The following is a 23,894-nucleotide window of genomic DNA, read 5'->3' as shown; positions in this document are numbered from 1 at the left end:
GATCGTGCACTGCTGCTTTTTCCCCTGTGTGTCATGGGTTCAAATACCAATCTCTACTGTTATTTTTTTACTAGGTGTACAATTTCTTGCAGCCAGTCATGAGTTGTAAACAAGACGTTTGGTTTCCAGTGTTTATTGTAGAATTGAACAAGTATGCAATTGAACAGTTTCGATGTTGCTTGTGACGAATCTGCAGACAGGAAATTAAAATTACTGGACTGGCATTGCCCAAACAGCCACAAATGGAATCGTGAGACAGTTAATGTGGACTCCAGTTGAACTGTAACACAAACTGGTCCATTTACATGCCCTATTCTTATATTTTGGCCACTCAAACAATTGTTGGCCTGAATGTGAACAATGCATCGCCACACAGCGCCGAGGCATTTCGCCGAAAAACGCGATTACAACGGCAAAGAGCCGTGTGTGCATCGGCATCAGGCGGGACTTACACAGCACCCAGAATGAATGGTGCGAACTGAAACGGAGTAGAATGGCTTAGCGTTTACGAAAAGAATCTATAAGAGTAGGAGGCAGTTTTGGGAAATTGTCATTTGAAGGCGTTGTTCATGTAGAAACAGACGCTGCCTCCTTTGCTTTTGCTGGACAGCTCTGGGTTACAGTCCATGCCAAACAGCCAAAATCCTTCCAGATGTAATGCACTGTCCACGATCCACTCGCAAAGCCATGTCATTGACTACGTTTACATGCAGTCAATATTCGGGTTAAGGTCAAAATTCTGATTTCTGAGTCATGCGAAATAACCCGCTTACATGGCTTGACCGGAGTTACTAGTCACATTTAAATAACCCAATTGAAACGGCGACACACAGACATTATGACGCAATTATACGTCATCTTCGCTTGTTACTCACTTCCATAAATAAAACAGATTCATATCACCGCGCGAATGCTCCTTGCTTTCAAAGTGTGGTGTCGTACTTATTCTAGCTTTCGCCATGTTTTGTTTATCACTAAACGTTAGGGATGGGACGAGACAAAGATCTCACGAGATTTAGTCCGCGAGACGAGACGAGATTTTTGCTAAATTTCGAATATAAAAAAATACCTAGTGTAATTTTTTCAGTTTTCAAAATGTTTTTTATCAAACAGACCGCAAGAAAATTAATCATCTAGTTCTAAAGTGCAAATGCAAACAAGAGTCACTTTCATTACATGCTCTCAAATATTGCTGCAATAACAGCTAAAGCTGAGATCTTTCCTCTTACTGAATACTTTGACAAAATCCAACTGTGCTCATGGGGCAGTAACTCCATTGTATAGTGTTTTATGTTAATTTATTGGCTTTATTTATTTATACTTTTATTTACATTTTATATATTTGTTAATATTTATTGATATATTTATCAATAGATGTATCACTGCCTCTTATTGTTTTTTTATTTATTGTATTGTTTTTAAAGTGCTTTGTTACAGCTCTAGCTGTTATGAAATGCGCTATATAAATAAAATGGTATTGTATTGTAGAGTTCAACTTGTTTCTCAGTCGATCTTCAACAAGAGGAATGTCACTGCGTCTGTGTCAAGATTTCTGCAACTCGTCGTAGTTCTGGGCTCCTCAGAACCGCAGATACGGCACCCTGCTGCTCCAGATCGCGAGCCATCATGTCCAAAGAACTGTTCTAGCGCGTGATTACGTCCATAATTAGTTTGTGCGCGGGCAGCTCGAGCTGTCTTTTATTTAGATGTCAAAAGTGCTGCAGCTGTTGCGCATCGGTGAAAAAAAAGAAACTATACGACGTGGCCAACTTTGGACCAGCCGCACTAGCGTTGCGTTCATTGCCTGCACGATAATTACTTAATGTGTGGCTCGAAGCCAGCCTCACGTATCGCCATATCCATGTTGCAAGCGTTGTCGGTCACAACAGCGACTCCGTGATTTGGCCTCGGAAGTTCCCATTCCGTGACAGCGCCTTTTAGGACATGCTATATTCACCCTGACTCCATAACACCGTCAAAAGAAAATAGATATCGTGCTGTGCAGGGACGAGAAATCTCGTGGCGTTCTAATCCCTAATAAGTTCCAATTATTGCTAACTATATTAACACTGTTTTTATAATGAAAAAAAATACAGTAACTTTAAAAAGTCTTTATCCCATCCCTACTAAACGTGTATTTCTGGTGGGTTGCGCGCCAAACAGCGTGCATACAAGCACTTCCTATACTACAAAGTCCAAGATTCCTTGCAGTTGATCACACGCAGTGTCCCATGCATTCAGGACATTACGATTGCCGCATACATGCATGCATATTCGGATTGGAAAGGGAGTAGTATTCGGAAATTTAAAAACACAAATAAGGGCAAAGGGCATATTCGGCTTATTGCACGCGTTTATATCGCTTTTAAAAACCCGAAAACTGCCAATATTCGGGTTTTAAGGTTTTAAAAGGTTTATTGGCTCTAGTCATTGTGAAGTACAAAACACACAAGGAGGAAAAGTCGCTGTTTCTCCTCATCAGCAGCACCAGCACGTCCATCTTGTTGCTGAGCGAGCATACGTTGGAAAGGAAAATCAAAGGTATGGGTGTTAAGTGTAGCCCGTTTACGGAGTCGTACGAGAACGCTGGCTAGCTTTCCTCTTCTGCGGCATTTCACTTTTTGGCCCCAAAAATGGGTCATGTCTGCAGCAGGTGCAAATAAAATTGGCAGTATAGAAGAAAAAGTAGAAGCAGCATTCCTGATGTTTAGTTACACTTCACCTGTGTAGGAGCAGCTTCAACTATTTCACATTTCATCAATCAGTTTATAGAAAGTGGAATTAGGAGTGGCGACACGGTGATCGACTGGTTAGCACGTCCGCCTCACAGTTAAGAAGTCGCGGGTTCGATCCCGGCCCCGGCCTCGATGTGTGGAGTTTGCATGTTCTCCACGTGCCTGCGTGGATTTTCTCCGGGTACTCCGGTTTCCTCCCACGTTCCAAAAGCATGCATGGTAAGTTGATTGGACACTCTAAATTGCCCCTAGGTGTGATTGTGAATGCGGATGTTTGTCTCTGTGTGCCCTGCGATTGGCTGGCAACCAATTCAGGGTGTCCCCCACCTACTGCCCGAAGACAGCTGGCATAGGCTCCAGCACGCCCGCGACCCTTGTGAGGACAAGCTGTATCGATAATGGATGGATGGATGGAATTGGGAGCATCTCACCTTCGTGCACAGTAACACCACAATTGTCACACTGAATGATCTCATCTGCATCTTCACTATTGTCTCCCAGGCAAACTGAGCAGATGAGGATGTGCTGAGCACTCCAGGTCTGGGACCGATCTAACAAGGCATCCTGTTGAACAAAAAAAACACATGTCAAATGTAGTGCTACACAACCCTTCTAATCCTAATTTCAATTGAAACATCTAAAACCTAGGGATGTTAGGTTGGCTCAGCTTCAGAAAATAGGTGAGCCGTGATTAGTTGTCACCTGAGCAACTGTGATGTCATTTTCAGTCGACAGCATGGCCATCGCCTAAGATGGCTAAAAACGGGTGGATTTTGCTGCTTCTGCTGCTGGAAGTCAATCCAAACATTTTTTTTTCACGAATATGTTCCCAGCAGACCCACTAGTTGAAACACAGCATTCTGATTAATTTTGTGTTTGTGGAACATAAGTTCAGCGGCAAAATGCACTCGTTTTTAGCCATCTCTGGGGGCGGCCATTTTGTCTTCTGTCGGCTGAAAATGACATCACAACTACCCAGGGCTCAGGTAACGACCAATCACGGCTCAGCTTTAGAAAACTGGCGAGCTGTACTGTACACTCAAACCTAGTGAATCATTTCCTGAATCAGTCATGTGGTACACCCGCTTCGCGGGCTTCACGGTCAATCAACGACCAATCACAGCTCACCTGTTTTGTGAATCTCATGTTACACAAATGCAATATTAATCAGAATGCCGTGTTTAGACTTATGGAGGCGCATAGAACATATTATTGTAATGAACATTTTTGCGTTGACTTCCACTTAAAGTTTGACTTTTATGGTAATGACAATAGTTTGTTTTTCATTAGCAGTTTCCAGTCACAGGGATTCATTTTCCCCTTTCTTTCTCGTCTCCACTTAGAATACTGTTATTTGGTGTGATTCTGCTTACATTTCTTTGAGCAGGATGGAAAGGTTTGCTTAGGAAGGATTAGATACGCAAGTATCGGGGTTACTGTCTTTGCTTGTGTGAAGCACATTGAGTTTCCTTGTGTATGAAATGTGCTATGTACATAAAACTGCCTTGCTTTACTGTAGGCAGAGTAGGTGTGCTCCAGTGTCATCATCTCTTCTCTCAGCTTCAAAATGTGTTGCTTTTCTCCCATATACAGCTCCCTTAACCCATTAAAGCCTAAAGCGCCTAGCTCAACAGCTGCTCAAAACCTAAGGTCGCCTTTGGAATTACCCTTGAAAACCTGATGTTCTCCCAGAAATTCAAAACCTACAAAATAATTAATCTCAGCCCCTGTAGCAGACAGAAACATAATTCCAAAATAATTTGAGACCTTAGACATGTGGCTTGCACACAGGCCAGATTTTATTCATCTTTACCATTCCAATCGAAGATGTAAAAATAAAGTGTCAGTGTAAGAGAAGCGCTATTTTTTATGTAAAAAAATCAAGTGGTAATTATCATCCTCTATTCCGTTAAAAGACATCGATATTGTCATTGTCTACAAACATATATCTTAAGTATATATCACGTTCGACTGATTCTACTGGTTCAAAGTCCACAAGCGCGTCGTCTATATCACTGCCGTTAATCATTTCAGAGCTCCATTACGACAGGCGACCGCCATTACGACGCGCAAGAATTCCTGAACATCTTCCGCGGGCTTACGACACCGTCAAGTGTATCTTCGGATGCATTTTATTGGTTAAGAGACCGATAATTAAATAATAAAAAGGAAATGACATGTAGCTCTCTCGGCTCAAATAGTAGAAAGACGCAACAGCGCTCCCGGTTCTAGTGGCAGAAACGCGGTTATGCGCTCCTGTCCTTAATGGGTTAACAGAAAATCCTGTTTCACAGGTGAAAACAAGCGCCAAAAAAACAAGCAATATCTAATTTTAAAGCAATCAATCTAAAATCACCTGAGCAACTACAAACATCCATAATTTTGCACCGACAATTTTGCTCACATGAAAATGGGTGACCTCAAATAAAAGGGGCTCTACCCTTAGTTGTTTAACACATCTAGATGTAAATAAAATAAAAGAAGAATTTTGTCAATCATATTTTGATCTGAAACCGCAATGTATTCTCTATACAACAGATACCAAGAAACAGACCTTGCCGTTCCAATACATTTGGAGGGGCTGTTAAAAGGTACAAATAAGTCCATAAACCAGTAAAAAGACACAGATTAAACAAGGTAAGCTTACCTCATTTCCTTTTCCTTGGGACATACTGTCATTTGTTAATTCTTCATCAAAAGCATTGGTGCTCTTAGCCTTTTTCTTGGGTTTCTTCACCTCTTTGTCACTCTCACTGCTACTGTTGTTTTCTTCATCATCTTCCTTATCATCCTCATCCTCGCCATCCTCATCTACATCATCGTCGTCATCATCCTCATCATCGTCATCATCATTATCATCTTTGTCATCATCGTCGTCATCGTCGTCATCGTCATCATCACCATCATCATTATCATCTGCTGTCGCACCATCACCTTCCTCTGTTCCCCCTCCTTTTTGGGTGGCAGCCTTGCCTTTCTTCTTCCCCGCTGTGGGTCTCCAGTCATTGTCATCCTCGCTATCATAGTCATCCATTTCATTCAGCTCCTCCATGGTTGTAAAGTCAAGCAGTGGACGGTTCCTTCGAAAGTTCCATTTTTTGGGCTCAGTTTCAAACACATCAGCATTGTCACTGCCAGGCCCAGACGCCAAGGTCGAGACACTCCCACCGTCTGCACTGGACTCGGGCTCCAAAACCTTCTTGCTCTTTCGTCGGCCTTTGGGTGGACTTACAACAGGGGTGTCTTTGGTAGAGGCATCTGAGGAGCTCTGCTGTTTTGACTTCTCTTCATCTTCAGCCAGGTTGTCATGTGCAGTAAGATTTTTGGGCTCTTCTTCATCAGTACCATCATCTATAGAACCCACATTGTCTGAGTCACTTTCGGAACCTGCAGCACTTGGTTTAGAACCTTCATCACTGCCGTTGCCGGTTCCATCTGATCCTATTAGAATACAAAACAAATGGAAAATTTGAAATCAGAAGTTCGACTAATATTTTTAGCAATAAATGTTTACAGTATTTGAAAATTAATCCACAAAGTATGCACTTCGAGTACTGTTTGTGAATGGCCAAAAAAACTAATAATAACAAGGATGCCTGCACATTGTGCTTGCTGTATACAGTTACACACAATGCTGTACAATCACAATAAGGGATCTAGGAATAATTTTCAGGGTTTTTGGGGGTCTTTTTTTCCATTTTCAAATGTTGTGTATTGACAGGACATGCTTTACGACATCAAAGTATGTGATAAAAAAGTAAATCTCATGAAAGTCGGTTGACAAATGACCAAGTATTGATTTATTTTCAATGCCTTCGATAGGAACCTTGCACCCAGCAATGTGGCGGCCACATAACCATGTCGCTTAGTGAGTTGCTACAGCGCACCGCCGCATCTAGTCTTTATTCATACAGTTTCTGTGGTTATAATGTTACATCAAATGAATTACATTACCTGTATGCTAACTTCTAAGGCTAATGTAAGCATCATTGTTTGCCTTAAGACAATCTTAACGTACAGCTAGGAAATAGCTCACTAATGCTTTTCACTAGCCAATTAGCTACTGTCATGCTGCCATGTACGGTCGTGCAAGCTTTGCATCACATTCTTCTTAAGTATTTTTGGTAAATGCTCCCAAATATTAAAGCTCCATTGCTGGCGGTTAGCCATGATACTGTTTTTTCCAGTTACATCACAGCAAACCCGCAATATCTCTATTGTGCCCGTGCATTAAGGACAGAAAGGCAGTTTTGAGAGAACAACAAAGCCACAAAAAATAAACTATGTCAATTACTAAATTAATTGTTGGGACCGTCGACTTTATAGTGACTAGTCAACTTATCTTGGCAGCCAGCCTTAGTATGTACTGTTACGCTATAAATCTAATACTGTACAGCAATGTGCAAGATTGCATTCAAAGTAGAGAAATAAATTAAACGATAATAAAAATGAATGCATACCTGAGGCATCTCCAACTTCAAAGTCACTGTCGTCTGAGCTGTTATAATCCAAGGCATCGAGAAGAGAAGCAGCCAGCGGTTTGACCTGACGGCGCTTTAAACCACGGTCCACTAACATGAAACAGTTGCAAAAAACACAGTTAGCTATTAACCTTTTTACAATTGCAGGTTTACAATAAATGTATTGGTGGGAAACACCCTGTCCCAGATAACATTCTGTGGTCTCTTTGAATCAATAAAGAATTAGCATCAAGCAAACCTTTTTTTTTTTTAATTGCAATCAGGTGCAAAAGAAAGCACAAATTCAATGCGTTGTTGGATAACATGGAACAGTGATCACCAACAAGGTTCAAAGTCGCTATGGTAAAAGCTAACAACCTAATGATTGTTTGACCGCTATCAAAATGCATGGACTTCATTTTCATCCATCGCCATAAATAAAACCCAATTAATGCAATTTTAATAGTACAGGCAAAATTAAAACTTTGAGGCGCATTGTTTTCTCATCCCTACCCGCTTTCTCCCGCCCTCTCTCTCCTTATCCTCTGCTCCTGCTTATCCACACTGGGCTTGCGTTCTTTTCCTTTCAATGGAGTAGGGTGTGAGTTTGGAAGCTGCTGAGAATTTTGATTAAAACTAGGCCTGCACGATGTGTCGTTTGAACATCACGATTGCGATGTGCGCATGCGCAATAGTCACATCGTAGGACCTGCGATGTTTTAACTTTTTTTTTTCTTAGAACACGCAAACTTTTGTTTTGCTTCATAAAAGCAGCAAGCTACTCCGTGCTCTACACAAATTGTCTCACTCATCCCCTCCCTCCTGCCAAGCAGTCACCAGCCCCTCCCCCCTCCACCCTCACAGCGACTGCTGTCTGGTTTGAGACGACATGGAGGAAGAGGAGACGACGGCAGAAGCGGCAGTGGATTTAGTCCCCAAAACAAAGTCAACATCCAAAATATGAAAGTATTTCGGCTATAAAAAGGAGGATTCCGAACAACAAAACATCATTTGCCAACAGTGCCTCACCGTTGTTTCTGCAATCGCCGTCACAAGCCCCTGTATGAGCAGTTCAAACTAAGAAGTGGGACCCGAGGTGAAACTTCATCTACTCGAAAAACAATTACAGACGCCTCCGCCAGCATAACTCCTTATGATAAGAAGTCCAAACAGCACAGACAAATCACGGATGCAATATGTTTTACAGACCGTTTTAGTTATTGTTATATTTTTCTGAACAACTCACGGGACTAATGCACCTGCCCTTTAAGTTTTAATATTTTTGTTCTAATTTTACAACTTTGCTGAAGTTTCACAAAGGTTTGTTTTATCTTAATGTTATATTTTTGTAAAGAACTCAGGCACTAGTACACCTGCTTTTTAATGTTTGAATATTTTATAGTTTAGTTTAAAGATCTTTATAACTCTGCTGCTGCTTTAGAGTTTTTTTACTTCTATTTTTTTAAATGACTCAAAGGTCTAGTGCACCTGCTCTTTTTATTTTTTTGTTTAAAATATGTTTAATATTTTGCTGCTGTTTACATTGAAGTGTGAAATACAATGTTAAATAATCTATTATGTTTCAGAGACATGACCACTGTGATCCCTTTTATATACAGCAATCATCAGTCACAGATGAACCCCATTAGTCTGGATTAAACAATATTATATGAATACAATGATGTCATGGTGAAAATTCTATTTTTAACAATATATATCGCAACCCCCCCAAAAATCACAATGTCATTTTTTTTCCAACATCGCGCAACCCTAATTAAAACGACGTAATATCTTTCTATTTCTATAACAAATAAATGCCACCGGGCATTACCACTCAACGAGTCTCATCATTAAACATCTTTTTGATTGTCTCTTGGTTCGAAACATACAACCGAATTCATCCTCTTAATATTTGACTGCTAGACAACTTTGCATATATGTGTTTTTGTCATGTAGCAGCACAGTATCGTCTGTCTGTGTGTGTGTGTGAGTGTGTGTGTGTGTGCAAACATCCGACCAACCCTTCCTCACACATGTGCTCCAACATACAACGGCAGCCAAAACATCACAAAATATACAACACACGTACACTAGGGGCGGAGCCATGGGTGGGCCTGGGTGTGCACAGGCCCACCCACGTTGACAGACTGCCCGCCCAGTGAGACTCATGAAAAAAATATATACTTTTACATTTTTAATCAATTATTAAATTATTTTTGAATTTTTGTATGTTTTTTTATTTTTTTTATTTTATTGAATATTAAGAATGGTATAATTGTGCTTGTCTAAGGAAGATCTGAACTTCATATTATTCAGATTGTCATTTTACTTGAATATACGATGTGTCGGGACAGTGAGAGAAATATTCAGGACGACCCTGATTTTTCAAGGCCCACCCATTAGCCACATTCTGGCTCCGCCCCTGACGTACACGGTAAGGTTTTTTGTTTTGTTTTTTAACACAGGGGGGGTTATGTTAACCACGTGAGGTGAATAGAATGAAGCATGTTAGAAAGCTGAAAGCTAGCGCAGGAGCGTTAGCTTCACATTCTCTTTCCCTCCACTCAGCTATCAATAAAGTCACGACCATTTAAACCGCAGTCTTTGCAATTACAAAGTCGTGCTTTGTCAAATCGCGTAATATTGTGAATGCAATTAATCGTTCAGCCCTCGATATATTTGTGAACATTGCTTTGACGATGTGCAATTTTACATCATCAAGAATTCATACTGTCAAAAACACATATCTGTGGCAGTATCGTTATGTTTTGAAATACATTCCTACTAAAGAACCCTTGATCTCCCTCTCTGAGAAAGCATTTGATTTTCCTTCTTTTTCACAAACTTTACAGAAAACCATATCGTTCTCCTCAACATGTCGAAGCCAGGGGAATTTGCCAAAACACTCAGATGTGATTTGATGATTTGTGACCGCTTGAATGGTTGTTTCACTGTGTCTTTCTGCCTCTTTCTTTTTTCAACACGGGTGGGGCAAAATTCAAAGCTGTTTGCCGTTTTGCATGTTCTTCCATTCTAGGTTCGCAGCAACGCTGCTAAAGTGCTACCCTTGCAAACATGGCCCGCCAGCGGCACATTAACAATGCATAACATTGGATTGACGATAGCTTTGTTGTGATTATAATGTAACCAGTAATATGTGTCACTGGCCGCGTGGGTAGTTGTGGGATTATTCTATTTGTGTACCATACATATGCACTTTTCTGCTTCAAAGTCAGGCCTTTGGACACAGATTTCACATGGGCAATTTTCATCAGCCAAGTTGTCTTTCGCCAGCATGGCAAGCATAGGAAATATTCATTTTGCCACCATGTTTCAACTCACCATTGGCAAAGTGGAGAGTGCGAACGCTAGCCAACGTTACCTAAGTGCTAACAGGGTGCGAAAATGGTCTTCTTGGGGTGTTGTCTTCTTGGGACGTCTACTTTGTGTCCTGTTTCTGACATCCCCCATTTTACGGAATTTGGCCTTCAGTTTGAAGATGGTACATTGTCTTACTCCAAACTATGACGCAATTTCGTTTGGCAGAAAACCTGCTTGAAGTAGCACAATCGTACAGGCCTTATCACATCAGTCAAATACACAGAGGGGCAAACACCAACTCAATACTGTAACAGGGACCATGCTCACAGGGTGCACCAGAAGCTCAAAACAAGAGCCTTGGAAATAGCAAAATAAGGTGTTCAGTGTTCAGCATTGGCAGAGCAGATTTGGCAAATGTTCCATTCCATGGACGCAACGCCAATACTAAGCTCTGCTGCACATCACATCATGCATTTTCCTCAAAAATGTGGCACCATTTAAAAGGGTAATACAGTAAACAGGCTTTCCAACGATATGAGACCAAATGCCAAGAAATATTGTTACAAAATAACAATAAAGGCATGATCTACCAAACAAACGTCCTTACTTTTGGTGTTTCGTGTACATTTTCAGAAACATTATGTTAAAACCTTGAGATGCATATTTGAATTATAAACAGGTGTTTTTGACGTGCATCATGGATGCACACAATTTAAGCCTAAACAGAACTCTGCTAACGATACGCATTTTAGCTTTCGTTTTTAGCACCGAGCTGGTAACATCTGCATTACCATGCACGGTAAACCGACCAAGACAATCCACGACAACTTAAACTATTACTACGGTTATTCAAGCACATTGATGAACCAATCAGGTTACGTAAGCTAACCATAACATAGCCAGCATTAGCAACTGTCGTTGACGGTTTGACAAGTTACAAGGAGAATAATGAATACAATTGAGCACAGTTCACGTATGTACATTATAGGTGTATGATTATCGATAAAAACGTAAGGTCTTATGCTGCTTCAGTGAACATCAACGGCAGTAGTAAAAGGCAGCGATCCGCTCTGAGATCGCATGTTTTAGCCGGCTAACAGCTAATTCAAACAAATTCAGTTAGAGAGAGCTAACCATGTATTTAAAGATGTGGCACAAGCGCAGGTAATTGTAGATAATTTATTGTAGAGTGCAAGACTTGGTCACTTACTTTGTACAATTCGTTCGTATTGCTACATAAACGAAGGCACGTCTCCTTTTAGCAGCAAGCGTTGACAATGGAAAACACAGAAGTGACGTCGTTGTAGCGGCTGGGTACTGTTGCCATAGGGACTGACTACAGAGCTCACGACTCGATGAAGTTCTGATTCAGTAATTCAATAAAGAAAGACTAAGATAAACCAAAAATGTAAACATTGAAATGGGAAACCAATCATAATAATTTTAAAATGGCAAGATATGTAACATAAATACGTATACAGTAAATAAAGTTATTTTGTCAGTGACGTCACGTACCACTGGGCACGCCCTTTTCTAATATTACTTTGGTTGGTCAGTTCTGCTGCAGTCGTTATGCAATCTATTTTATTTAAAAGTTTAAAGGGCAGAGCCCTCATCTATAGTACAGTACTATACACTGTATATTGATTCCGTAAAAACTGAAATCGTTGAGACTTTTTTTTACTTTTTTACCATTTACGTACACACATTGTTTCAGAAAGACTTTGCATCAATTCCACATGTGGTTTCTTACTGGAAAAAATCGTATTAATAATATTAACTGGATAAATATTTGCACTTCACCTGAAAAATATTCAACTAATTATAATCCATAGGTTTTGCCCATGAAAAGTTTTTCTCTAATTGCTTCAAAAAGGCATTGATACAAATTGTTGTTTTTGTAAAGATCATCTGAAGGTCTTTTTCATTCATTTTATAATTGCCCAATCTCTGCCAAATTATGGAAAGATATATATAACTTTATTTGTAAAGAAGCAAATATTTACCTTTGCTTTTAACATATACTGGTATATATTGTTTGGCTTCAGTGACTACCAATCTGTGAATTAAAAAAAACAGAAAACAATTTATATTAATATTATACTGTTGGCTGGATGCCATATTCATAGATGTTGAAGCACTAATCCAAAACCACACTTTTGCATTTTTGCAAATGGGATTTATGCACTCTTTACAATGTATTTCTGTAATATGAGAATTTTCCTTTTTGCCTCGTTTTGAATTTCAGCCTCTGGCATTTGTGTTTGTATGTTCTATGTTTCTAAATAAACTTTTTTTTTGTCAACACATTGTTTTGCTCATGTGCTTAAATGAGAGTTATGCATAACATCACCAAATACTCACATGGTGTGTTGATTAGCAATTGTTCAATAAAGACGGACTGGAAGTCATCAGATATTTACACATATTTTTTTATTTAACAATGTTAGTGTAATGTCGCATATTATGAACGGATGTGCATACAGATTTGATAATGATCCCAAGAGCTTTTATCGCGTACCAAAGAAACCTATAGCTTGCCGAAAGCTTTGGATGGCAGCAATTATGCAAGACAAGTGAAAACCAACTGACAACAGCTGTGTTTGGTTTCAACACTTTGTATTTAGAAAGACATAACTTTATGATTTTGTTTTGCAATATATGATATTAGATATATGTTTCCTATTTAATCTTTGTATTTTTCATACCAGGCACAAAAAGCACAGAAAAGACTTGATCTCACATTACTTGTATTTCACTCTTAGATACGTAATACCTACTTTACTTTTAGTGATAGTTTAACTTTATAATGGGCCTACTATTGCAGAGAAATGATCAGAGGTGAGCACTCCGTCAATATTGATGGAAGCTCCGTCCGTCCAAAACTGACGGATGCCTATTTCGCTGACGACTGACGGAAACACGCCCCACAGCCCCACCCCCGCGCCTGTCTCGCGTGTGTTTGTCGCCAGCTACCTCCCGAGCCATCCAAGACGATGCAGGAGGAGCCGATGCAGCTAGGCGGTGGAAGGCTACCCCCGAGGAGAGAAGGCGGCGCGCACTGTCCGAGGCCTGCTTCTATTGCGGACAGACAGGACACCGTGTGGCTAAGTGTCCTACGAGACCGCTCTCCCGTAAGTCTTCCTTTTTTGGGGGTCCGGACTCTAACGATACTGTGGCCTCCATAGGACAAATTTCCAGTGATTCAACAGACTCGAAAAGACTTGAGCTTAGGGGCGAATTGTGTGTGCTTGGCAAACATGTTAATGTCATGTCATGTCATGTCATCTTCCAAACCGCTTATCCTATATAGGGTCGCGGGGAGTTGCTGGAGCCTATCCCAGCCGTCAATGAGCGAAGGCAGACTACACCCCGAACTGGTCGCCAGCCAGTCGCAGGGCACACATAGACACTGTCACTGAGCGGGAATCGATCCCACACTGCCCGCACACAACTCAGGCGTGTGTACCACTACACTATCAGCGGACACACATGTTAATGTTACTGCGCTTATTGATTCAGGGGCAGATGACTGTTTTATTGATCCCGACTTAGTGGAAGCCTTGGGTTGCTCAACGGAAGAGCTGACCGAGGTCTGACCGAGATCTTGATGGCCGTTCTTTAGCAGAAATCAGATTTGTCACGTGTCCCGTATTGCTCCGTTTGTCTGGTAACCATGCTGAAACGTGTCAATTTTTTGTCATGCCGTCTCGTGCGGTACCTGTCGTATTAGGCCTACCATGGCTCAAGATGCACAACCCGGGCATTAACTGGGGTCGCTCAGCTAAAGAGAATTGGAGTTTGTTTTGTCATGCTCATTGTCTTAAGTCAGCTGTGCCGGAGAACACACAATCGGTCGTGCCTCCGGAGGAAATTAATTTGGATCGTGTGCCAGCGAATATCATGACCTTAACAAGGTGTTCAGTAAGGACCTTACACAAACCTTACCGCCACATCGGCCATATGATTGCACCATTGACATTGCGCCTAATTCGACACTCCCTAGCTCTCGCAGCGGCTGGGTACTGTTGCCATAGGGCCTGACTACAGAGCTCACGACTCGATGAAGTTCTGATTCAGTAATTCAATAAAGAAAGACTAAGATAAACCAAAAATGTGAATATTGAAATGGGAAACCAATAATAATAATTTTAAAATGGCAAGATATGTAATATAAACACGTATACAGTAAATAAAGTTATTTTGTCAGTGACATCACGTACCACTGGTACTGCAATTGGTAGGTCGCCGTTCGAAGCAGCCGGCGGTTTCCAACCGCCCTTGTTTCAGTCAAAGGAAAGCCAGGTCTCTTTGCCTTCGGTCCAGCACCACCTGAAGCGGACCCAGCGTGTCTGGAGGGAGACCCGGGCAGCTCTGTCCAGGACAGCGGAGTATAATAAGAGGATTGCTGACCGGCGCCGACGTCCTGGGCCCGATTACCTGCCTGGTCAGCAGGTATGGCTGTCCACGCAGGACCTGAACCTAGCCGGGACATCCCACAAACTTGGGCCCAAGTTCATCTGGCCGTTTGAGATTGAGGCGATCATCAATCCTTTCGCTGTGAGGCTGCGCCTGCCCCCGACGCTCAAGGTCCATCTTGTGTTCCACGTCTCCTTGGTCTAGCTGGTGGGGGACTGTCCTTTTGCCCCGCCCAACGTTCCCCCGTATTGTGGATGGTGAGCCCGTCTACACCGTGAAGGAGATCTTGCACTCCAGGCGCAGGGGCAGGGGGTTCAGTTCTTGGTCGACTGGGAGGGGTACGGCCCGGAGGAACGTCAGTGGGTCCCCCGCTCGTGGATCTCGGATCCTTCACTCGTCCGTGATTTTTACGCTGCTCATTCCTTGAAGCCGGGTGGTCCGCCTGGAGGCATCCGTTGAGGGGGGGGTACTGTCATGTTTTGCTCTAGGCGCGCTCTGTCTCTCTCTCCCTCTCTCTGTGTGTTAGTTGCAGCCCAGCTGGAGTGGGGTCGTTCCCTTCAGCTGCGCACCTGTGGCGTATCATAATCAGCTAGGTTTAAAAGGACACTGTTCACCACCATATCTTGTCGGATTATTGACCTTGCTTGCTTCACAGCCCAAACTCTGTTTTCTAGACGTCACGTTCTAGTATCTTGTTCTCGATTTTTCCGGTAATGTTTTGTTATATAAAGTTTTTGTTCCTCGTCACTTCGACTGAGCGCTTTGTGTTTCGTGTTATTGGGGTTTTTTGCAATCTCGTTTTGTTTTTCGGTTATCAATATTTCCTTGCCTCGTGCGAGCGTTTTGTGTTCCCTATTTGATGTTCCCTGGCTTTGTTTTCGCCAGCGTCCTTTGTTCATACTTTGTCGGCCATTTTTGGATTTTGTAATTAAAGATTTTTCAGTTCGATGCTTTTGTCTCGTTTTGCGTTTTTGGGATCCACAATTTTTTCTGTCCACTTTTGTCAGACTTGACACCGCGAGGTTAAGGAAAGCATTCCAGCTTGACTTTTGTCAGATTCCTGAACTTCAGAGACTGAAAGAAACAGACGGAAACATCCAACCGACTTGTGTGAGTCTTCATTTATATTTGAGTGCCTTCTTGAAAGATAAAACAAATATGCACTGAGTTGTTTTTGTGAATTGATAATTGGGCTTGTGCCCTGGTGACCCAAACCTAACAGCTCCAACAATGGTTTTATCAGAGCTGGGCATTCCGTCCCGGGGGCAGAACGATCCGTCCCTCATTTTTGGGACGCAGGACAGGGGATGACAAGTTTTAAAAAAGGGACGGACTAAGCAAGGGCGGAGGTGGATTTTGTCCGTCCCACTAGTTGTCCCTCATGCGTGTGACGTGGTCGTGAGGTGGCCAAAGTTCATCTCAATCTACTCTGCAAAATGAGCAAACGTCCCAAATTGCCTCAGAATGCTTCAAACGCGCCACTAGTTACCCAACTGTGCGTACTAAATTGCAGTGGGAACACCCCGGCGAGAACGCTGTGCACTGCACACATTCGATCTGCATGGAGGGGAGAAGAAAAGGAAGAAGAAGAAGAATGAGACGAAGAACAAGAAGGAGCACTGGCATTTGACCACGGGAAATCTGAAACCTGAATGCCGCAGCTGCTTCTTTCGCGCACATCGGAATGGGGAGGAACTTTACTTGGTAGTAGACGACGACTGGCAAAACAAAATCGCAATCAAGTGCTAAAGCTAGTGCAAACAATATTGTCGTTTTGGTAAAGTTCAACAGCTGTAAAAAACTAGACGAAGTAAAAATAGACCGTATAACAAGCTCCTCGCTCACGGTTCTTCAAGCCTGCTCTCTTTATTTCTTGTCCCGGTAGTGATAGCTTGTTGTGTCATATAGCTTGGGATGTCCACAAACCACAACGATAATCCCACACCAGACCTGCCGAGTGTACTTCTGGTTTAGTCCCCCTACATTTTAAACATGCTGTAGTGCAACCCCTGCTGAAAAAAAACTGGCCTTGATCAAGCTGTGCTATCCAATTCTAAACCTATTTCCAGGATGCCTATTATGGCTAAAATTCTGGAAAAAGTGGTGCACTGACTGTTAAGATCTTTCTTGGATGAACCTAATGTCAAGGAGGTTTTCCAGTCAGGCTTCAAGAAGATGCATGGCACAGAGTCAGCCCTGTTACGTGTTTTTAATGACATCCTGCTGGCAAATGACACTGGAGACTACTAATGTCTCGTTTTGTTGGATTTGACTGCAGCATTCGATATGGTGGACTACAGTATTCTTTTGACTCATTTGCAACACCAAGTGGGCATTAATGGATGCGCTCTAGAGTGGTTTGGATTCTATTTGGCTGGCAGGACGTTTTCTGTTAGCCTAGGTTCCTCTGAGTCCTGCTCTGCCCATCTATCGTATGGTGATCCACAGGGTTCTATTTTGAGGCCATTGCTGTTCTCTTTGTATTTTCTGCCCCTGGGTTCCATCCTCCGAAAAAATCGTACAGTATTTCCTTCCACTGCTATGCGGACGACTGTCAAATCTATATCTCGCTGAGCAAAAAAGACGCATTCTAGATAATACCTCTTTTATCCTGCCTAGAGGACATTAAAGACTGGATGTCACTGAATTTGTTGAATTTCAATGAAAAGAAAACAGAAGTTATGGTGTTCGGTCCCAGTGACTCGTCTACATCCCACCTTGTTGACCTGGGCCCCCTGGCTTCATATCTAAAGCCAACAGTCTTAAACTTGGGTTTTAAAATGGACAGTGATCTTAAATTGGACCAGCAAATCAGCGCAGTTGTAGTCCAGCTTCTTTCACATTAGACAGATAGCTATGGTAAAGCCGTCCTTTCACATCAGTACTTAGAAACAGTCATCCATGCCTTGAGGGAAAAAGGTTCATTTGTTTTAACCGCGCCGAATGGGCGGATTTTCGGTGCTTCGCTCCACGTCCCACCGCTCCAAACGCATCATCCACGCCGCCCTGCACGGAACCCGCGCCCACCCACGCTAACTACATTGACTTTAATTGAATTGCGCCACCAGATTAAATTGAACATTCGCAGGTAGCACCACCGAAACTGCTTCTGCGCGATTTGTTTCTCCACACACGCACTGATGGTGTCCCAGTCGGTGCACCGGAAGTGGAGGGGGGACCAGCAAGCCAATCAGCAACCCAAAGGGCTGACCAATGGAAGCGCTCCCTGGACCAGGCGTCTCCGCCCATCTGTTCAGAGACTGACCTCTTTCACGTCCGCTGCATTGACATATAAACAATGACCGCTATAAAATAAAGCAGTTATGTTACAACTCTCGACTCGCAGACTCCATCCCCTTGCAGACGTGCGTGTGGTGGCAAGCGGTTCGTCAAACCGTCCCCATAAATTAAGCGGATTTGAATAGTAAATTATCCAGCTAATGAGCTATAAATAAACATGGGGGCGGACGTAAGGACGGAACCGCTTTAAAAGAATGAGGACGAACAGGGCCTGAGGACGATCATTTTATATGAATAAGGATGTAGGAACAAGGGCGGAAGGGTACCCAGGTCGCGAACGGAGGACGGACCAGCAAAAAAGGGTCAAGTGCCCAGATTTGGGTTTTATTTTGCGAATAGACTGCTCTCATTCTTTGTTAATAGAATGCACAGTTCGGTGTGTGGTCACAATGCAACTCTTTTCCTCTAAGTAGGACCTGAACCATTTTAGGACTGTTCCATTTAATAACACACACGTTTCCAAGCTGTTCAACAGTATATTATGATCAATTGTATCAAATGCTGCATTGAGATCCATTAAGACTAGCACCGACACCTTCCCTGTGTAGTGTGGCCAACATTAAAGGAGAACCAAAAATGCCCTCCTGAACAGCCAGAACTAAGAACGTACAGGTAAGCTTCTGGATACAAATGGACAGAGACGTGATATAGCAATATAAACAATTTATTTAGTTTTTTATAAAAATATTCAAGCTAAGCAAAAAAAATTATAACCACGAGAAAAAACTAATTACAAAAAAATACAAATATGTCATTAAAACTTCCAAAACTTAAACTAAACCTCAAGTACGCTACAAATATACATAATATCAAAATCATTCAAATAGAAAAAAAAAAAAAATTGAACAGCTACCTGGAGCCACCCCGTGGCAAGCAGCTTGCGTTGCTGAGTGTCCAGGAGGGGTACCTCCCACTCACCCCAGTCACATCAACAAAACACAGCAAAAGGAAAACAAAACAAAAATAACCTTGTGAACCAACTCGCATGCAAAGGTGCCGGAGACCTCACCCCGGTGCCTAGCCCAACCACCATGAGGCACCCAGCATCACTGAAACAAAAACAAAAAACAATTAAAGCGAACCCAGTTGGTTATAATTTCAAAAAATACCCTAAAACAAACAGCAGCAGGTAAGGCTGTAAAAATAATGAATCAAGTGTCAAAAAGGCTCATTTATCGATGTCATCCTTCAGGGCACCAACTTAACCACCCTTGACGTAGGGCTGCTCGATTGAGCAATTTTGAACCGTAACCAAATTTTCTGGATACAACGATGTTAAAAACGTTTAAATCGGCACGTTCGATTTGGTTATTTTTGGTGTATCTAAGTGTAGCCCATTTGTACTTTCTGCATTGTGTTCTGTTTGTACATTCTCTTCGTATTTGTACTTTCTGTTACTCTTCTCTTTGTATTAAGATCTCTGTTTTCCGGTGGTTACTTCCGTGTTTGTCATGCGGTCACGTGAGTAGCGCATTCAGTCCAATTGCTGGAATGCGGAAGCGATTGTCCGGTGGCCGAGGAGAAAGTGATACATGTGGGAGATTGTTTGCTGCAGGAGCCGACTATCGGAGCCGACTGCAGATTGAGTGAGGAAGTGAAGTGGAGCGTATGCTCAACTGACGGAATTGGCCAGGTCGATGGTGAGCTAGGAGCGCAGGATTGAAACTTGGAAATTGCCTGGAATAGAACTGAACCATTCTGAATCATCCCTGCTCTGGTCGGGCTGGTAGGAGGCTGCATTTTAGCCAGCCGATCCCCTTCATTGAACTTAAATTGAATGGCATTTTGAGTTCAAAGAAAGAAAAATTAAGTTTAAATGAAAGACATTCAAAATACTTCATTTTTCATTATTTTTTATTTTACAAAGAAATCGTAATCGTAAAATCGTGTTTGAGAGAAAATAATAGGGATTTTCTTATTAGGCAAAATCGAACAGCCCAACTTTGACGGCTACCGGGAGGTGCCAAAAGGGCACTGGTCATTGTCATCTTCACCGTGCGCTATGGCTCAAAGACTTTCCCTGCATTCACCGTCAAAGTGTCCCAACATGACGCCAAACTCTTGGGCTTATTTTGCGCGCTGAGATTTTTCCATCACAGACAACATGGTTTTCACCATACTGGCGCTGACCACACCATCGCATTACCGCTGGCCTTCATTCTTCACAGGTTTGTTATTGATCCTCTTCACCAGCTACCCATCGCTCTACGTGGCAACATTACGGCTGATCTGCAGAAACTCCTTGATGCTGGCATAATAAAGCAGAAGCGATGCATTCCCTTGCTACGGATCAACCTCAGAATGGCTCACAAAGCGGTAATGGGTGCAGGCCAGGCCACAAGGCAATCAACATCAAGCCCCACCTCCGTGGCTGTTTCCAAAACGGGGCCTGTATCTGGGAAAGAGAAATTGCCATTCAAAGTTTGTACTCATCATCGAGGGTCTTTGATCATTAAGCCTACTTGCCTTGGGTGACCTTGCCAGCCACATAAAGCCCCTGACAACCCTAGAGTCATTTGTTCACACAAACCCCTCCAAAATGATAAGGTCAAGTGAGTGCTCAGGGAGGGGTTGGGTATTATAAGATATACAAAATCAGCTTGACTTTTCCAACAAAGCAAATGTACTGCAGAAACCAACCATGTGATATACTATATGGCAAAGAAGACAAAAAATATATTTCAGGTAATCTTTAGGTGTTTGCAGAAGCAGAAAGAAATTTACTGGAGTAAAATTATGAGAAGCTGCCCCAACACAGCTATCAGTCAGCCGGATGAGAGATAGGACAGAAGCAATTACATTGAGAGCAAGAATAACACTGGGCTCTGAAATAAAAACATTACATTAAGGCTGAACCATGTCAAGTATGGTTTAAAAGCTCGTTTGAACAGGAGAAATTGAATTCCATTTTATTTATGAATCTGTTGACATGTAGCCTCCTAGCACCTCAGGGTTTTGCATTTAAATTGGAATATTTATCAGTTAAAAATGGGTTATTTATGTGGCCATATGTTCAGTTTCGACTTTTCCCAACACTGATTCTACTTTACGTTTCAGTCCAGAACTGGGCAATATGATTTGGGCTATGTTTACCCAACGTTCTTGGGTAAACCCTGTTTTAGGTCACCGTGGACAAAACAGGATGGTCGTGAGAAATCACGGGGGAATGGGTAAGAGTGACTGGCTGGCGAAATGTTTAAACTGTCAAAAATTTGACATCACGATGAGGATGAGAAACCTAGATGGCCGTAGTAAATCAGGATGAGCACCACTAAACCTGACAGTGCGTAATTGAACGCGTCTACGATCAGACTAAAACTAATATTATCAAACAATTATTGAGCGGCACTGACCCTGGGGTCGGTCCACACAGGAGAGCTTTATTTGACTTTGCCGCAAACATGCTCAAAAGCTGCCTTATGTCTACGTTTCATCCTTAGAAAGCCTTGACAGCATGTGAAAAACATGAGGGCCTCCACCACAGTGTGTGGCATTCGCGGTAAACTGCAGGCTGAACCGTAGTGCGCCCTGGAGCCCCTTCACCCCACGGCCTGTGAGAGAAATTTTCCATAATTGATCACGATTAATCACATTTTACAATTTTCTAAGAAGCTTGTAACAGATATTTACTTTAATTTTTAATTTAGTAAAATTTAGGATTTAATGTGCGAAAAAAATGAAAAGTAAATTTCGAATGAAAGACTGTTCTAATAGATTTCTTTGATAATTGAATACAAATATTTACCGTTGAACGATACGTCAAAGATGTACAACTAATATGGTACTTGAATTTGGCTTTGCAAAGTGCACAAATTCTTTGGAATTTCTCCAATGAGCCGTCGAGCAACTTTTTAAAGTAAAACTACGTAAAAGTACGTCTTTGTCTGTATTTGCGCCAGTGACCCTCCTCTAAGTTTGGCTGCAAAGTGACCAGAGATCAGCTGGAAGTAAATTAAACTGAGTTGATTTTTTTTTAAAGTGGAAGTCAACATAAACATATTTTTTTCAAGATGTACCCAGCAGGCTCACTAGTTGAAACACAGAATTGTGATTAATATTGCATTTGTGGAATATGAGTTTATTCACCCATTTTTAGCCATCTCTGGGGGCGGCCATTTTGTCATTTCTGTCGACTGAAAATGACATCACAGATGCGCAGGCCTCAGATAACGACCAATCATGGCTCAGCTTCAGAAAAGAGGTGAGCCACGACTGGTCGTTATCTGAGCTCTGAGCATCTGTGATGTCATTTTCAGCCGACAGAAGTGACAAAATGACCGCTCTGTTTTGAGATGACTAAAAACGGGTGGATTAACCCTTAGTCCACAAACGCAATATTTATCAGAATGCCCTGTTTTAACTAGTGGGGCTGCATAGAACATACGAATTCTTGAAAAGAAATATGCTTGGGTTGACTTCCCCTTTGACGCAAAAAAAAATAATCTGCACAGTTAACACTTTGCCATATTGTATATAATATATTATATATATATATATATATATATATATATATATATATATATATATATATATATATATATATATATATATATATATATATGTATATAGTGTGTGTGTGTGTATGGGTGTGTGGGGGTGCGTGTGTGTGTGTAATGTACACATTTATATGTGGCCCTTGTAATATTCTTAGAGTTTATTTTTTCCGAGTGGTCCCTGAAGTGCACACAAATGTGTTTGGCTCATATGACGGGTGTGTGTTATATTCTGTCCTACTATGTGAGATGCTGCAGTTGCTATAGAGTAGTGTAATAAAGCAGTACAGTTATCATCACGTCGTGTGTTAGATTAACTGACTTTATTAACACAAAACAAGACAGCCCTCTTCCCTACTCATCCTCAGTTGCTGGGGCAAACCGACTTATTCACATTTCTGACATTTAAAGCTGCCCTCTTCTTTCGAAATACTTCTTTATGCTCCCACGGGCCGGGGGAAACTGTACGTCACCACAACATGTGACATAACGAACTGATCAGGAGAGAGAATGCTTGGTATACGCATCAACAGTTTCTGATGTGTTTCAGACTTGTCAACAATATGTCGCACAGCACAATGCGTCGGTCACTGGATGGCAATGAGGCTAGTTGTCGCCCGCGCCGACACCGGAATATAAAGAAACCTTGAAAAGTCACAGGGATGATGTCGGCAACACAGGGCATGTTGGCGTATGGTAAACTGCCAGGCGCGGCTGCCGTATTACATGCACTGTCCGTCCCGATACTTTTCCTACGGTGGAACTGGAGCTCCTTCTCACAATGAGTGCAAATGACTGCCTGCTTATTTATTGTTCCCCCTGTATTTTTAAAGAATATGAATTCCCCACCAAGAGGGCCTACCTGATACCATTACACACGCGCGCATCCGCTCTGCTGCTTACTGCACTTCTTAGTGGGATAATGCATGGACGGTCATTCCGCGCATGCGTTAGGGATGTTCCGATCAGGATTTTTGACACCGATACCGATCATACATGAGTGAGATATACCGATACCGATTCCGATCACATGGAATATCTGTTTTTTTTTCAATTTATTTATGGTGACTGCTACTATGCAATATTATCTGAAAAAAAAACCCAGCCATATTATTGCCGTAATTTTGACAAAAATCTATATATATTTTCAAAAGCATGAAGAAATA

General features: G+C 42.0%; 1 protein-coding gene and 1 long non-coding RNA gene across 6 annotated transcripts in view; one reads left to right on the top strand and one right to left on the bottom strand.

Moving 5' to 3' along the window:
* phf14 (PHD finger protein 14) overlaps positions 1 to 11,858 on the bottom strand; it is a 103,530-nt gene extending 91,672 nt beyond the window's left edge. For 4 of the 5 annotated variants that reach the window (XM_086014567.1, XM_086014568.1, XM_086014569.1 and 1 more), the window contains exons 1-4: positions 11,727 to 11,858; positions 7,196 to 7,306; positions 5,383 to 6,176; positions 3,167 to 3,299 (exon numbers count right to left, since the gene is read on the bottom strand). In XM_086014567.1, the coding sequence (XP_085870693.1) occupies positions 3,167 to 3,299; positions 5,383 to 6,176; positions 7,196 to 7,306; position 11,727 (1,039 nt within the window). In that variant the 5' untranslated portion in view covers positions 11,728 to 11,858. Of the gene's footprint in view, positions 1 to 3,166; positions 3,300 to 5,382; positions 6,177 to 7,195; positions 7,314 to 11,726 lie in introns of those variants that run through there. The other variant, XM_086014566.1, reaches the window with a different exon arrangement.
* The window catches only part of LOC147132618 (uncharacterized), a 385,135-nt gene that overhangs the window by 229,691 nt on the left and 131,550 nt on the right, over positions 1 to 23,894 (top strand). The gene's annotated exons all lie outside the window — the stretch shown is intronic.

The sequence above is a fragment of the Filicampus tigris genome, chromosome 18 (assembly GCF_054856515.1).
Source record: "Filicampus tigris isolate MCC_2025a chromosome 18, RoL_Ftig_1.0, whole genome shotgun sequence".
In the NCBI taxonomy this organism is placed as follows: Eukaryota; Metazoa; Chordata; class Actinopteri; order Syngnathiformes; family Syngnathidae; genus Filicampus; species Filicampus tigris.
The sequence above is the reverse complement of the archived record's forward strand: the minus strand, read 5'-3'. Positions and strand labels throughout refer to the sequence as shown.